Here is a 15,893-nt window from a genome sequence, read left to right on the forward strand (position 1 = left end):
CTATGATCATTTAAACACCTCCAGAATTTCATGAACTTCAGAAACGTATTACTTGTAGAAGTCCAGCTGGCGTGGTTCATTGGTACAGGGGTATGATTCTTACTTTAGGTGGTACTTTGGATGGTACTTTGATAGTCTTTAAGTCAAGAGACAGTGGAGTACATTTGTGACCCCACATGTTCAACCATATATATAGTGTCTGGAGAAGCATAGCTGAATAATCAGGTTTCACTCAAAGATTTAATGGACGTTTTACTCTCTCTCTCTCTCTCTCTCTCTCTCTCCCTCTCCCTCTCTCTGTCTAGGAAACACTCAGCCCACCCTGACAGTCCTGCCCCCCTCCAGTGAGGAGCTGCAGCAGGGGAAGGCCACACTCATGTGCCTGGCCAATAAGGGTTTCCCCTCAGACTGGAAGCTGAGCTGGGAGGTGGATGGTAGCAGCAGGAGTTCAGAGGTCACTGTGATCCCTGGGGTCCTGCTGAAGGACGGCACCTACAGCTGGACCAGCGCCCTGACCCTCAGCGCTGACCAGTGGAGGAAGGCAGGGTCAGTGACCTGCCAGGCCACCCAGAGCTCTCAGAGTCCAGTCAGCAAGACACTGAAGACAGACCAGTGCTCTGAGGAGTGATATGTCCCTCTGTGTCTCTGTTTCTCACACACACATATACCCACATTTCATTTCACTTTTTGCAGAATTAACTCTGTCCAAATGATTTGATACTTTTTTTCTGAACTGGTAACTTGACGATTCTTACATTTTCAAATATTATTACTGATGTAATTTTACATTCATGAAAAATAAGGACTTATTTTCATCGACATTGTTTATGCTTTTAATGACATTTATACACCCATACTGAATTTTCCATGTTTGTTCTATATGTCAACTGCATAGGGTCCTGAAGGGAGTTTGTCATGGCTTTGAGGTGCTGTAGTAAAAGTCTCTCAGAACACTTCATGACTACAGACATTAGGGCCACTGGTCTGTAGTCATTCAGACAGGAAATCTTCTGCTTTTTTGGAACTGGTATGATGACAGTATGACAGACCCAGACAGGTACTGGTTGAAGAGATGTGTTAATACTAACAAACAAAAATTAACGTTCAAAATGTTTATGTGGATTAAGTAAAATGACTGAAAAAAATTAGTAATGACATTTACATCCCAGTCTAAATTTTTAAATAAAGACCGGACCAAAAAGAAAATTTGGAGTTGAAGCACTACAATGTTGAAAGAATTCATCTGAAAATGAAAACTTTATTATACATATATGGAATCTTTTTTGTGGATTCAGTAAAGCGGAGGAGGTTAATAAGGAGTAAGACTGAGGAGTTCCAATAATTTATTGTTTCACTGCAGGTTATTTTGCTAATTTCACATCCTCTTAGCAACATGGTGTTCCAAAAAAAATAAATTAAACTTTATTTGGCCTTAAATTTACTTTCAGCACCTCCACTACAAAACCAGGGTTATCACCTTCAGCAAAGACAAGTAGGGGACACATAGCCCTGAAACATCCATTACAAGATCCTAAAAAACTCTGACACAACAGAGAACTGAACTGGGCAGGGTTGGGTTTCATGGTCTTATTCCTGAATGTGAATCATAAATATACACACTCTCTGTAGTGTATGAATAGAGGAACAGATGAGAAGATGTCAGTGAAAGTCTGTTGCTGATCTGTTAATGCACTAGTCTCCTGAGTGATGGGTGAACATCTGAGGACAGTGCTGCTCTATTCTGGGAGTGTGGTGAAGCTGCACATGCAAATCTGAGTTTCACTCTCAACATCTCCCTCTGTCACAGCCCCAAATCCTCTAACACTAACACAGCTGTGTGTGTGTGTGTGTGTGTGTGTGTTCAGTACATCTCTTCAGTAACCCGTGTCATTATCTTCCTCCTCAGCACCTGCAGTAGGTCCCAGCTGCAGCAGTGCAGTCTCTGTACAGTCTGATTAAAGGAGGTTTTTGTACAACTTTCTATCACTGTGTGAACACTGGGCCACTATAATAACCCATACAGTAATAATCTCCTGCATCTTCAGCCTGGACGTTACTGATGGTCAGAGTAAAATGGGGTTCAGATCCACTTCCACTAAAACGATCTGAAACTCCTGACTCACGTGTGTTTACTCTATAAATGAGGAGTTTAGGAGATTCTCCAGATTTCTGCAGGTACCAGCTGAGATCACTACCAACTCCTCTACTCCCCGTACACTGAATAGAAACCCTCTGTCCTGGAGCAACAGACAGATACTCAGGACTCTGGGTTTCCTGATAGGACACTGAAAATAAACAACACAGAGAAAATGTGAATATATTTCACTGCATTATAAAACACATTTATTGAGTCTTCAACAGCACAGCAGTGAACTGGACAACAGATATGAACCCTGTAAAGTGTTGTCTGAATAAAATCATATCCACACACAATGATAATAAAGGATCTGAGAAATGATTTCAGCTGATCTCACCCTGAGTGAGGAGTCCCAGTGTCCCCAGCAGTAGAATGAGTGACATCATCATTGTGCTGTGTGTCAGTGACTCTGAGAAAACTGAACAGTCACTGACCACCACTGGAGTCTTTAAGTGTGTGGAGCAGTGAGACAGAACAGCTATGCAAAACACCCTCCTCTTCCCAGACACACATACACACATGCACGTGCATGCACACACACACACGCGCGCGTGCGCGCACACACACACACTCTGGTCTGTTTCTCTGTGATAGTGACCCATACTGCCTCCTTCAGTTAGTTTCTACAATTGAATTTTGAATGAACAAATTAATGATTGTTTTTGTTCAATGACTACTTAATACATTTATTAACATATCTGAATTTTGGTTAAGCGTAAAGTTAATTTATACTGGAAGCAGTGACTTGTAAATGTTTATGTAAATGATCTGCTGGTTTATGATGTTTTGAAATTGTGAAAGAGGAGGACACCCTGTTTTATCAATGTTCCTTTATTATCAAATGACAACTGCATTATTCTCTCAAAAAGTGTGCTGGAGTTTAATTGATCTTAAAGTGTCAGCCCCAAAGAACTGTTTTTCTCAACAGTCTCACTGTGATGTCAGGATGATGTCACACTGCCCAGAGCTCAGATACAGCTTATGCAGCAGGCGATTTGTAGGGGGATGAGGGGGGATCCCCCTTGTTAGCAAAATGACCAAACCTCATCCCCCTTGTTAACCTGCCATCCCCCCTCTCCATCCCCTTGTAGGCCTAGTCCGTGGTGCTGAAGTAGCAGATGAATTTACAATTGCACCTTTTTCTGTCTGTCCCGCCCTTCTGTCAGTTTCATCTTAGATCTATAATATTCTCTTTATTAAATGATTCTCTTAACTTAATTACACGGCTTTGTTGAATACTCGATTCTGATTGGTCAGCTATGGCATTCTACAGTCCATTATTCCTGAATAGCAGACCACTGCTATGAATAACAGACCGTTGCTATGGACTATTTTTTTAGTGGAAGCAATAAAATCATTTTTAAATCAATATTTTGTGTCAAATTATTGATTTGTTTTGTGAGTAGTCGTGTAATAAGAGGGATAATGTGCAGCGAGCTGGTCATTGTTGCGAAATGAACCCCGACAGGGTGATGCAGGACCCCGACGCGAAGCAGAATGCAAGCAGCATCACCAGCTTTGTGACTTTGTTGCTAGAATGGCATCAAAAAGAACAGGAGGACAGCTTGGCCTTCGTTTATATTTACAAAAAGAAACAGACAGGTAAAAAATGAGTTTGAATTCGATTGCTGTCCAGACAACTAAATATGCATGAGAATTGTCTTGTGTTACACAGGTACAGATGTAAGCTAGGTAGCTAGCGTGTAGTTTACAGTCCACCAGCAGCATTATTTACATAGTCGTGCAGGTCTCTTTACCTCCATTCCTGTCTATGGATATTGAAAGGGCGGCTCTCAAACAGGTCTCAGAATTCCTCACTCAGAATGACCTCCTTGATACAAATCAGTGAGGCTTTAAAAGTGGCCAATCCACTGAAATAGCTCTGTGGTCTGTGACGGAAGCCCTAAAGGCAACCAGAGCTGCAGGTCAGTCCTCAGCGCTTATTTCTGTCAGCAGCCTTTGACACAGTCAGCCACTTGATCCTGCTACCCGTTCTCTCTGATATGGGCATCTTGGGCAAAGCGCATTCTTGGTTTGAATTGTACTTCACTGGGCATACCTTCAATGTATCATGGCACGGACAAATGTCCACATCCCATCACCTCTCCACAGGGGTGCCCCAAGGCTCAGTGCTGGGGCCCCTTCTCTTTGCAACATACACCACCTCCCTGGGTCCGGTTATCCACTCGCATGGGTTCTGATATCACTGCTATGCAGATGACACCCAGTTGTACCTGTGATTCCTGCCGGATGACCCCACAGTCTCAGCGCTGATCTCTGCTTGTCTCTCAGACATATGCACATGGATGAAGGATCTCAAGTCACTGCTCGCTTACAGAATGACTTCTGGGTCTGCACTCATCTACCTCAACTCGCTAATACAGGCTTATGCTCCCTCTTGCCCACTGTGTTCCAAGGAACATCGTCTGGCATTGCCATCCCTACGCACAAAGCAATCTCAGTCCAGACTGTTTTTGTTTATGGTTCCCTGATGGCGGAACAAGCTACCAACTGCCATCAGAGCAGGTGCATCCCTCTCTATCTTCAAGAACCTCTTGAAGACTCACCTTTTCCGAGAGCATCTCCTCTCCTAACACCTAACACCTCTAACACCCTAACACCAAACACCTCTAACACCTCAACATGCCTTAATCTCCTGCCTCTTTCTTGAGAGAAACCAGCACTTATTGCTTGCATTTTAAACAGATGTAATACATTAGACTTTCTCACAGGTCTCTTACTATACTGGAGCTTGAATTGTTTCCCTGCTTGTAAGTCGCTTTGGATAAAAGCATCAGCTAAATAAATGAAATGTAATGTGATGTAATGTAAGTATGCCTGCCTATGTGTGTGGGAGTATTTAACTAAAGAGATGCTTGAAGGACTGCATGGCAAAACCTGGGGAATGCCGGTGGTGTTTCCAAAACGCTGTTCCAAGGTCTCATGATGTTTGTTCGTCACCTGGCGGGCCCAAGCTGTACCTTTGCAGTTCAATTGTGGTGAAGGCAATCCAAGTAGAGAGCAAAAAAACACAAAAGACCTCAGCAAAACAAAATCGTCCGCCCAGAGGGGAATAACGAAAAAGGATAGGGATAAGACACAGACCGATATGGTGCCCGTATAAGCTCACAGTAAACCATTTAAAGAGTTCTTGTCAAGTCCTTTCTTAAAGAGACAGCAAAACCCAGGTGGGCAGCACCCTCCAGCATCTCATGTGTTTGTCAGTGCCTTTCCCTGCACCACTACCATATTGTCTCCAACTCTGGAATCGAGATGTTAGAGGTTGATGAGACTCTGAAGCCACAGAAAGTCCTGTCTCCGGAGTTGCAGCAGACTTTGTTGGATGGTGTCTAAGATTCGTTTGGGATCAGACATCTATCTTGGTGAAGCAAACAATGAGTTTCACTTTGGGCATAGTTCTTAACCAGACAAATGTTCAAAGATGAATGCAAAGCTGAATTGTTCTACTTCATGAATTGTCGTACATTCTGGCTAAATGTGGGGGTGTTCAACAACCATCAAAGCTGTTGGCACATTTGTTGTTAAGCTGATGGGCTAGGGTGGCATCACCATCCTTTGCTGTCATCCATATGTTTATAACAGAATAAACAGTCAATCTATTCAATTACTTACAAATTGAAAAACAAACTGTAAGCTTTACCAAACACATACTATGATTAATGTCATGAATCTTACTTTTAGATGACACTAAACTAGCCATGGTGTGTAAGAAACTGTTCCTGTTCCAAAGTGAAGTGAAGATACACAGCACAGAATAACGACACGTAATACATTTGACACATGACGGAATAAGGTTCACTGTCAGACTGGATCTATGTCTGTACAACCTAGATCCAGCCATGCAGGATAGATAAGCTGCCTGTGGGGCTCATTACCCAGCAGGACAGGAACCTAATGATCACATGTAGATGCAGTTACGATCACATGTCGATGCAGTTACAATCACGTGTAGATGCCAGTTCAGCCTTCTGTTAGTTGAATATTATCCGACAATTTTGAAATACATTTCAACCAAAGGTTTGACTCTTGTGAGCAAATTGAACATATTTGATTTTATTGGTTTATCTGATTTAGTTATGCCAGCTTAGGTTGAGAATTTTTTTTTTTCCTAAAAGAAGGTTCAATACACTTCCATACTTTTTTTAACCCTCAGGCTCCAGCTGTTGATTGGGAGCACCCCAAAGCCTTGCTGTTTCAGAGATGCTCTAACCTAGTTGTTATGCCGTTACAATTTGGCCCTTGTCAAAGTCGCTCAGGTCTTTACTCCTGCCCATTTCTCCTGCATCCAACACGTTGACTGCGAGAACTGACTGTTCACTTACCATCTAGTCTACCCAGACCTTTACATGTGCCCTTGTTTGGAGATGATCAACATTATTCAGTTCACCCATGCCTGGTCATAATGTTTTGGCTCATCAATGTATATACCCACATTTCATCTCACTTTTTACAGAAGAAACTCTGTCCAGATCATCTCATACTTTTTCCTGAACTGATATCTTGAAGACTATATTTCCAAACTGCATTACTGATGTAATTTTACATTTATGAAAAATGAAGACATTTCATTGACATTGTTTATGCTTTTTTTAGTGACATTTATACCTGCATTGAATTTTCTGATTTTCTGACTAGAGTGAACTAGAGATTACAGATATGAATTCAATTAAACATGGAGGTGTGGACATGGCTGACTTTAAAAGCATTTGTTTATGCTAAAAAAAAATTATGCCCAAATACACCCACTCTAATTTTTTAAAAAGAGACCAGACCAAGCGAGACTAATCTAACCACGCACGTTATGTGCATAACTTTTTTTACGCTCTGATGGTCTGTCAACCGAAACGTTAGCGAATAAAGTGATACTTCACATGATACCGTGTGCCCTCTCCTCTACATTTCTGTGTGTGGAACTAAAATTAAAAACTCGGTTTCCTCTCCGATTCCAAAACAGTGAATTGGCACATGTTCAGTGATGCAGCATTAGTATGGCGACTGCAAAGCCAGAGCGACTAGACGTGGACGTAAGTACCGGTATGTTTTTTTAACAAAAAAGAAAGGTATGTGCCTTTATGTGCTTTCCTTATGTGTTCAGGAAATTATGGCCAGTTTGCCACTGTTTACAAGTTTGTACAAATTTATATGTTGACAAGTTAAATTCATATTTTGCATGTCTCACGTACCGAACGTTGACTTCAAAACTGAGGTATATACAGAACCACGACTTTTACGTATCATTACACCCCAAGTGTGTGCTAGGGTTGGCAACTTTGATTTGTGGGGTTTTTGGGTTGGGGTCAGGGCGGGGGGAATGCATTTTGCATATTTGCAAGTATACTACATTCACAGTTGTAGGACTCCCTATTGCCTCTCTTACCTATATTTGTCCACACAAAACACAGGTGGCAGAGAATGGATCTCCCTGGGTTGGCCTTACCCATTCAGAAAAGTTTTCTCTTTTTCATCCAGTCTGAGTTGTACGGTGTAGATCGTTTTTTTCTTTGATGCTGGTGGCTCGTCCGATTTTGTATTGGTGTCCTTTTCGTCCGTCTCTCTCCCCCATTTCACAAAACTGGCAAAAGAAATAGAATTTAAAAAAAAAAAAAAAAACTAAGCTAACTTCTGGCTTGGAACTGAATTCACAGTGGGGTCGTGGATGTGGATGTGGGCAGCAGACCTCCAGCCTGGGCAGTTGCTAGGCAATAAGGTACGTTTTCATATTTCTGCTTCCCATCAAATAAAAGTATAGACATGGCCAATCGTCGCTATGTTTTACCTGTTTGTACTAATTTACGGACACAGGATTGGATGTATAAACATATCCAGGAAGAAAACAGAATAGCAGTAGAAAGCAGCCACTGCTGATGGGCTAGTCATGTCACATCCCACCAGAGCTCATGACAGTGCACAACAGTGGGAAAACCATGCATATGTCAAGAGGACGGACATACAGACAAAATCTAAATAGTCAGTTAAACGGAAACGGTAAAAATTGAACTAGCCTATTGAAAACCAGGACATCAAGTGTCCCGGGAGAGAGAATACATTTTCCGGGACTGACTATTAGAAAGAGGGACAATCCCGGGAAAACCCGGACAGGTGACAATGTAGTGTGTGTCCATTTGCCCACCGTGTGTGTGTGTGTGTGTGTGTGTGTGTGTGTGTGTTCACTTTCCCACGGCTCTCAGTGTGTGTGTATAGGATGAGTCAAAAGCAGAGGATGAATTTCTCCACAGTGATCAATAAAAGTACTTCTTCTTGTTCATCTTCTTCTAACTGTTGGAATATTTGGGGTTGAAGCACTACTCAGTTGATAAATTTCAGTAAAAAAAAAAAAATTCTTTCTATTTTTCACAAGTACAGATGAGAAATTTTGAATAACAAAGTTTAAATGATTCTTTTAACAGAGAAGGACAGTGAGGAATGATGTGTGAAGATAGGCAGAGGTCAGAGGTCATAGGTCAGAGATGTTAGAGTTGTGAATCTGGAACATTCTGATTTAATGGTGATTGGACGATGAGACAGGTTTGCCTGTTGAAGGTGTGTAGAGGAAACAGAAAATGGACTGGGAAGAGGTGGAGTACAAATCATTACTCTGATGACCAGTGGAAAATTGATATGTGTGTGTATGACTGTATGTGTACGTGTGTGTGTGTGTGTGTGTGTGTTAGTTCAGTGGATCTCCTCAGTAACCAGTATCATTATTTTCCCCCTCAGCATCTGCAGTAGGTCCCAGCTGCAGCAGTGCAGTCTCTGTACAGTCTGACTGAGGGAGGTTTTTGTACGACTCTCTTTCGCTGTGTGAGCCTACCACTACCATAATAACCCATACAGTAATAATCTCCTGCATCTTCAGCCTGGACGTTACTGATGGTCAGAGTAAAATGGGGTTGAGATCCACTTCCACTGAAACGAGCTGAAACTCCTGACTGACGTGTGTTTGCTTCATAAATGAGGAGTTTAGGAGAATCTCCAGATTTAAACAGGTACCAGCTGAGATCATCACCTACTCCACTACTCCCTGTACACTGAATAGAAACCTGCTGTCCTGGAGCAACAGACAGATACTCAGGACTCTGGGTTTCCTGATAGGACACTGAAAATAAACAACACAGAGAAAATATTCACTGCATTATAAAACACATTTATTGAGTCTCCAACAGCACAACAGTGAACTGGAGAGCAGATATGAACCCTGTAAAGTGTTGTCTGAATAAAATCATATCCACATACAATGATAATAAAGGATCTGAGAAATGATTTCAGCTGATCTCACCCTGAGTGAGGAGTCCCAGTGTCCCCAGCAGTAGAATGAGTGACATCATCATTGTGCTGTGTGTCAGTGACTCTGAGAAAACTGAACAGTCACTGACCACCACTGGAGTCTTTAAGTGTGTGGAGCAGTGAGACAGAACAGCTATGCAAAACACCCTCCTCTTCCCAGACACGCACACACACATGCACGTGCAAGGACACACACACACACACACACATGCACACACACACACTCTGGTCTGTGTCTCTGTGATAGTGAACTGTACTGTCAGAGTTTCTAATTTATTAATTCAAAGTTCAATTTCAGTGATCTTTTTGTTTCGTGACGATATCATAGATTTAATACCCAAAAGTATATTTTAATGTTGTTGTTCAAGTTGATGTCCTTTAGATCTGAGTCTCTTTTTTGGCGACATGTGTCTTGATTTTAGAGTTAGAATTCAAATTCCAATATGACCACACACAACTGAAAGCCGTACTCACAGCACCAGGATCAGTTTGCTACATCTCATATAGGACATGATGGAGGCAACCACATCTTAACTGTTGGTTCATTATTTAACGAATACTTCTCCTCTGTGGTTCTATGAAGCGCCCAGTAGACATGTAAAGCTGGATGTGGCTCTTTAAAACATACTGCTGGTGTTTTCTCTGGTCACGAGGCAACAACCAGGCAATCGACACTTTTGGCTATGATCATTTAAACACCTCCAGAATTTCATGAACTTCAGAAACGTATTACTTGTAGAAGTCCAGCTGGCGTGGTTCATTGGTCCAGGGGTATGATTCTTAGTTTGGATGGTACTTTCATATCAAGAGACAGTGGAGTACATTGGCTGCCCCACGTGTTCAACTAGACATACTGTCTGGAGAAGCATAGCTGAATAATCAGGTTTCACTCAAAGATGTAATGGACCTTTTACTCTCTCTCTCTCTCTCTCGCTGTCTCTCTCTCCCTCTCTCTTCCCTCTCTCTCTCCCTCTCTCTCTCTCTCTCTGTCTAGGAAGGAAACACTCAGCCCACCCTGACAGTCCTGCCCCCCTCCAGTGAGGAGCTGCAGCAGGGGAAGGCCACACTCATGTGCCTGGCCAATAAGGGTTTCCCCTCAGACTGGAAGCTGAACTGGGAGGTGGATGGTAGCAGCAGGAGTTCAGAGGTCACTGTGATCCCTGGGGTCCTGCTGAAGGATGGCACCTACAGCTGGACCAGCACCCTGACCCTCAGCGCTGACCAGTGGAGGAAGGCAGGGTCAGTGACCTGCCAGGCCACCCAGAGCTCTCAGAGTCCAGTCAGCAAGACACTGAAGACAGACCAGTGCTCTGAGGAGTGATATGTCCCTCTGTGTCTCTGTTTCTCACTCACACATATACCCACATTTCATTTCAGTTTTTGCAGAACTAACTTTGTCCAAATAATTTGATACTTTTTTTCTGAACTGTTAACTTGACGATTCTTACTTTTTCAGATATTATTACTGATGTAATTTTACATTTATGAAAATTAAGGACTTATTTTTATCGACATTGTTTATGCTTTTAATGACATTTATACACCCATACTGAATTTTCCATGTTTGTTCTATATGCCAACTGCATAAGGTCCTGAAGGGAGTTTGAGGTGCTGTAGTAAAAGTCTCTCATATGGAATCTTTTTTGTGGATTCAGTAAAGCGGAGGAGGTTAATAAGGAGTAAGACTGAGGAGTTCCAATAATTTATTGTTTCACTGCAGGTTATTTTGCTAATTTAACACCCTATCGACATGGTGTTCCAAAAAAAAAAATTTAACTTTGTTATTCGGCCTTAAATCTACTCACCTCCACTATAAAACCAGGATTATCACCTTAAACAAAGACAAGTAAGGGACACATAGCCCTGAAACATCCTAACAAGATCCTGACAAACTCTGACACAACAGAGAACTGAACTGGGCAGGGTTGGGTCTCACGGTCTTATTCCTGAATGTGAATCATAAATATACACACTCTCTATAGTGTATGAATAGAGGAACAGATGAGAAGATGTCAGTGAAAGTCTGTTGCTGATCTGTTAATTCACTAGTCTCCTGAGTGACGGGTGAGCATCTGAGGACAGTGCTGCTCTATTCTGGGAGTGTGGTGAAGCTGCACATGCAAATCTGAGTTTCACTTTCAACATCTCCCTCTGTCACAGCCCCAAATCCTCTGACACTAACACAGCTGTGTGTGTGTGTGTGTGTGTGTGTGTGTGTGTGTGTGTGTGTGTGTGTGTGTGTGAGTGCGTGTGTGTGTGTGTGTGTGTGTGTTCAGTACATCTCTTCAGTAACCCGTGTCATTGTCTTCCCCCTCAGCACCTGCAGAAGGTCCCAGTTGCAGCAGTGCAGTCTCTGTACTGTCTGACTGAAGGAGGTTTTAATACGACTCTCTTTCACTGTGTGAGCCTACCACCACTGTATGCACCCATACAGTAATAATCTCCTGCATCTTCAGCCTGGACGTTACTGATGGTCAGAGTAAAATGGGGTTCAGATCCACTTCCACTGAAACGATCTGAAACTCCTGACTGACGTGTGTTTGCACTATAAATGAGGAGTTTAGGAGATTCTCCAGATTTAAGCAGGTACCAGCTGAGATCATCATCTACTCCACTACTCCCTGTACACTGAATAGAAACCTGCTGTCCTGGAGCAACAGACAGATACTCAGGACTCTGGGTTTCCTGATAGGACACTGAAAATAAACAACACAGAGAAAATATCAATATATTTCACTGCATTATAAAACACATTTATTGAGTCTCCAACAGCACAACAGTGAACTGGACAACAGATATGAACCCTGTAAAATGTTGTCTGAATAAAATCATATTCACACACAATGATAATAAAGGATCTGAGAAATGATTTTAGCTGATCTCACCCTGAGTGAGGAGTCCCAGTGTCCCCAGCAGTAGAATGAGTGACATCATCATTGTGCTGTGTGTCAGTGACTCTGAGAAAACTGAACAGTCACTGACCACCACTGGAGTCTTTAAGTGTGTGGAGCAGTGAGACAGAACAGCTATGCAAAACACTCTCCTCTTCCCAGACACACACACACACACATACACACACACTCAGGTCTATGATAGTGAACTATACTGCTTCCTTCAGTCAGAGTTTCGAATGTATTAATTCAAAGTTCAGTTTAAGTAATCTTTTTGTTTCGTGACAATATCATAGATTTATTACCCAAAAGTATATTTTAATGTTGTTGTTGTTGTTGTTGTTGTTGTTGTTGTTGATGTTCTTTAGATCTGTTAGAGTCTCTTGTGTTTTTCCAATATGACCACACACAACTGAAAGCCATACTCACAGCACCAGGATCAGTTTGCTACATCTCATATAGGACATGATGGAAGCAACCACATCTTAACTGTTGGTTCATTATTTAACGAATACTTCTCTGTGGTTCTATGAAGCGCCCAGTAGACATGTAAAGCTGGATGTGGCACTTTAAAACATACTGCTGGTGTTTTCTCTGGTCACGAGGTAGCACCCAGGTAATAGACACCATTGGCTATGATCATTTAAACACCTCCAGAATTTCATGAACTTCAGAAACGTATTACTTGTAGAAGTCCAGCTGGCGTGGTTCACTGGTCCAGGGGTATGATTCTTACTTTGGGTGGTACTTTGATAGTCTTTAAGTCAAGAGACAGTGGAGTACATTTGTGACCCCACATGTTCAACCATATATATAGTGTCTGGAGAAGCATAGCTGAATAATCAGGTTTCACTCAAAGATTTAATGGACGTTTTACTCTCTCTCTCTCTCTCTCTCTCTCTCTCTCTCTGTCTAGGAAACACTCAGCCCATCCTGACAGTCCTGCCCCCCTCCAGTGAGGAGCTGCAGCAGGGGAAGGCCACACTCATGTGCCTGGCCAATAAGGGTTTCCCCTCAGACTGGAAGCTGAGCTGGGAGGTGGATGGTAGCAGCAGGAGTTCCCTGGGGTCCTGCTGAAGGACGGCACCTACAGCTGGACCAGCACCCTGACCCTCAGCGCTGACCAGTGGAGGAAGGCAGGGTCAGTGACCTGCCAGGCCACCCAGAGCTCTCAGAGTCCAGTCAGCAAGACACTGAAGACAGACCAGTGCTCTGAGGAGTGATATGTCCCTCTGTGTCTCTGTTTCTCACACACACATATACCCACATTTCATTTCACTTTTTGCAGAATTAACTCTGTCCAAATAAGTTGATACTTTTTTTCTGAACTGTTAACTTGACGATTCTTACATTTTCAGATATTATTACTGATGTACTTTTACATTTATGAAAAATAAGGACTTATTTTCATCGACATTGTTTATGCTTTTAATGACATTTATACACCCATACTGAATTTTCCATGTTTGTTCTATATGTCAACTGCATAGGGTCCTGAAGGGAGTTTGTCATGGCTTTGAGGTGCTGTAGTAAAAGTCTCTCAGAACACTTCATGACTACAGACATTAGGGCCACTGGTCTGTAGTCATTCAGACAGGAAATCTTCTGCTTTTTTGGAACTGGTATGATGACAGTATGACAGACCCAGACAGGTACTGGTTGAAGAGATGTGTTAATACTAACAAACAAAAATTAACGTTCAAAATGTTTATGTGGATTAAGTAAAATGACTGAAAAAATTTAGTAATGACATTTACATCCCAGTCTAAATTTTTAAATAAGGACCGGACCAAAAAGAAAATTTGGAGTTGAAGCACTACAATGTTGAAAGAATTCATCTGAAAAAAAAACTTTATTATATATATATGGAATCTTTTTTGTGGATTCAGTAAAGCGGAGGAGGTTAATAAGGAGTAAGACTGAGGAGTTCCAATAATTTATTGTTTCACTGCAGGTTATTTTGCTAATTTCACATCCTCTTAGCAACATGGTGTTCCAAAAAAAATAAATTAAACTTTATTTGGCCTTAAATTTACTTTCAGCACCTACACTACAAAACCAGGGTTATCACCATCAGCAAAGACAAGTAGGGGACACATAGCCCTGAAACATCCATTACAAGATCCTAAAAAACTCTGACACAACAGAGAACTGAACTGGGCAGGGTTGGGTTTCATGGTCTTATTCCTGAATGTGAATCATAAATATACACACTCTCTATAGTGTATGAATAGAGGAACAGATGAGAAGATGTCAGTGAAAGTCTGTTGCTGATCTGTTAATGCACTAGTCTCCTGAGTGATGGGTGAACATCTGAGGACAGTGCTGCTCTATTCTGGGAGTGTGGTGAAGCTGCACATGCAAATCTGAGTTTCACTCTCAACATCTCCCTCTGTCACAGCCCCAAATCCTCTGACACTAACACAGCTGTGTGTGTGTGTACGTGTCTGTGTGTGTGTGTGTGTGTGTGTGTGTGTGTGTGTGTGTGTGTGTTCAGTACATCTCTTCAGTAACCCGTGTCATTATCTTCCCCCTCAGCACCTGCAGTAGGTCCCAGCTGCAGCAGTGCAGTCTCTGTACAGTCTGATTAAAGGAGGTTTTTGTACGACTCTCTATCACTGTGTGTGCCTATCACTGTATTCACCCAGACAGTAATAATCTCCTGCATCTTCAGCCTGGACGTTACTGATGGTCAGAGTAAAATGGGGTTCAGATCCACTTCCACTGAAACGATCTGAAACTCCTGACTGACGTTTGTTTGCTTTATAAATGAGGAGTTTAGGAGAATCTCCAGATTTAAGCAGGTACCAGCTCAGATCATCATCTACTCCTCTACTCCCCGTACACTGAATAGAAACCTGCTGTCCTGGAGCAACAGACAGATACTCAGGACTCTGGGTTTCCTGATAGGACACTGAAAATAAACAACACAGAGAAAATATCAATATATTTCACTGCATTATAAAACACATTTATTGAGTCTCCAACAGCACAACAGTGAACTGGACAACAGATATGAACCCTGTAAAATGTTGTCTGAATAAAATCATATTCACACACAATGATAATAAAGGATCTGAGAAATGATTTTAGCTGATCTCACCCTGAGTGAGGAGTCCCAGTGTCCCCAGCAGTAGAATGAGTGACATCATCATTGTGCTGTGTGTCAGTGACTCTGAGAAAACTGAACAGTCACTGACCACCACTGGAGTCTTTAAGTGTGTGGAGCAGTGAGACAGAACAGCTATGCAAAACACTCTCCTCTTCCCAGACACTCACACACACATGCACATGCACGCACACACACACACGCACACACACACACTCTGGTCTGTGTCTCTGTGATAGTGAACTGTACACACACTCTGGTCTGTTTCTCTGTGACTGTAAATTATACTGCCTCCTTCAGTTACTTTCTAATTTAATTTTAATGATTGTTTTTGTTAAATTACTACTCAATACATTTATTAACATACACACATCTGAATTTTGGTAGAGCATAAAGTTAATTCATTTTGGTCGTGTCCTGTAAATGTTTATATAAATGATGTATTGTTTAA

General features: G+C 42.0%; 5 gene segments (V, D, J or C); 3 read left to right on the top strand and 2 right to left on the bottom strand.

Annotated features, from left to right (window-relative positions):
• Nucleotides 1–92: 92 nt before the first annotated feature.
• On the top strand, nucleotides 93–628 carry LOC115824896 (immunoglobulin kappa constant-like). The segment is given in 2 exon segments: nucleotides 93–123; nucleotides 306–628. Coding segments are annotated over 2 exon segments (354 nt in total).
• A 6,518-nt stretch (nucleotides 629–7,146) lies between these two features.
• Nucleotides 7,147–10,763, top strand: LOC115824897 (immunoglobulin kappa constant-like). The segment is given in 2 exon segments: nucleotides 7,147–7,182; nucleotides 10,437–10,763. Coding segments are annotated over 2 exon segments (363 nt in total).
• Nucleotides 10,764–11,836: 1,073 nt separating this feature from the next.
• LOC115824898 (immunoglobulin kappa variable 1-6-like) lies at nucleotides 11,837–12,376 on the bottom strand. The segment is given in 2 exon segments: nucleotides 11,837–12,138; nucleotides 12,328–12,376. Coding segments are annotated over 2 exon segments (351 nt in total).
• Nucleotides 12,377–13,058: 682 nt separating this feature from the next.
• Nucleotides 13,059–13,556, top strand: LOC115824899 (immunoglobulin kappa constant-like). The segment is given in 2 exon segments: nucleotides 13,059–13,077; nucleotides 13,250–13,556. Coding segments are annotated over 2 exon segments (326 nt in total).
• Nucleotides 13,557–14,948: 1,392 nt separating this feature from the next.
• On the bottom strand, nucleotides 14,949–15,485 carry LOC115824900 (immunoglobulin kappa variable 1-6-like). The segment is given in 2 exon segments: nucleotides 14,949–15,247; nucleotides 15,437–15,485. Coding segments are annotated over 2 exon segments (348 nt in total).
• Between the last annotated feature and the right edge of the window lie 408 nt (nucleotides 15,486–15,893).

The sequence above is a fragment of the Chanos chanos genome, chromosome 12 (assembly GCF_902362185.1).
Source record: "Chanos chanos chromosome 12, fChaCha1.1, whole genome shotgun sequence".
Lineage (NCBI taxonomy): Eukaryota > Metazoa > Chordata > Actinopteri > Gonorynchiformes > Chanidae > Chanos > Chanos chanos.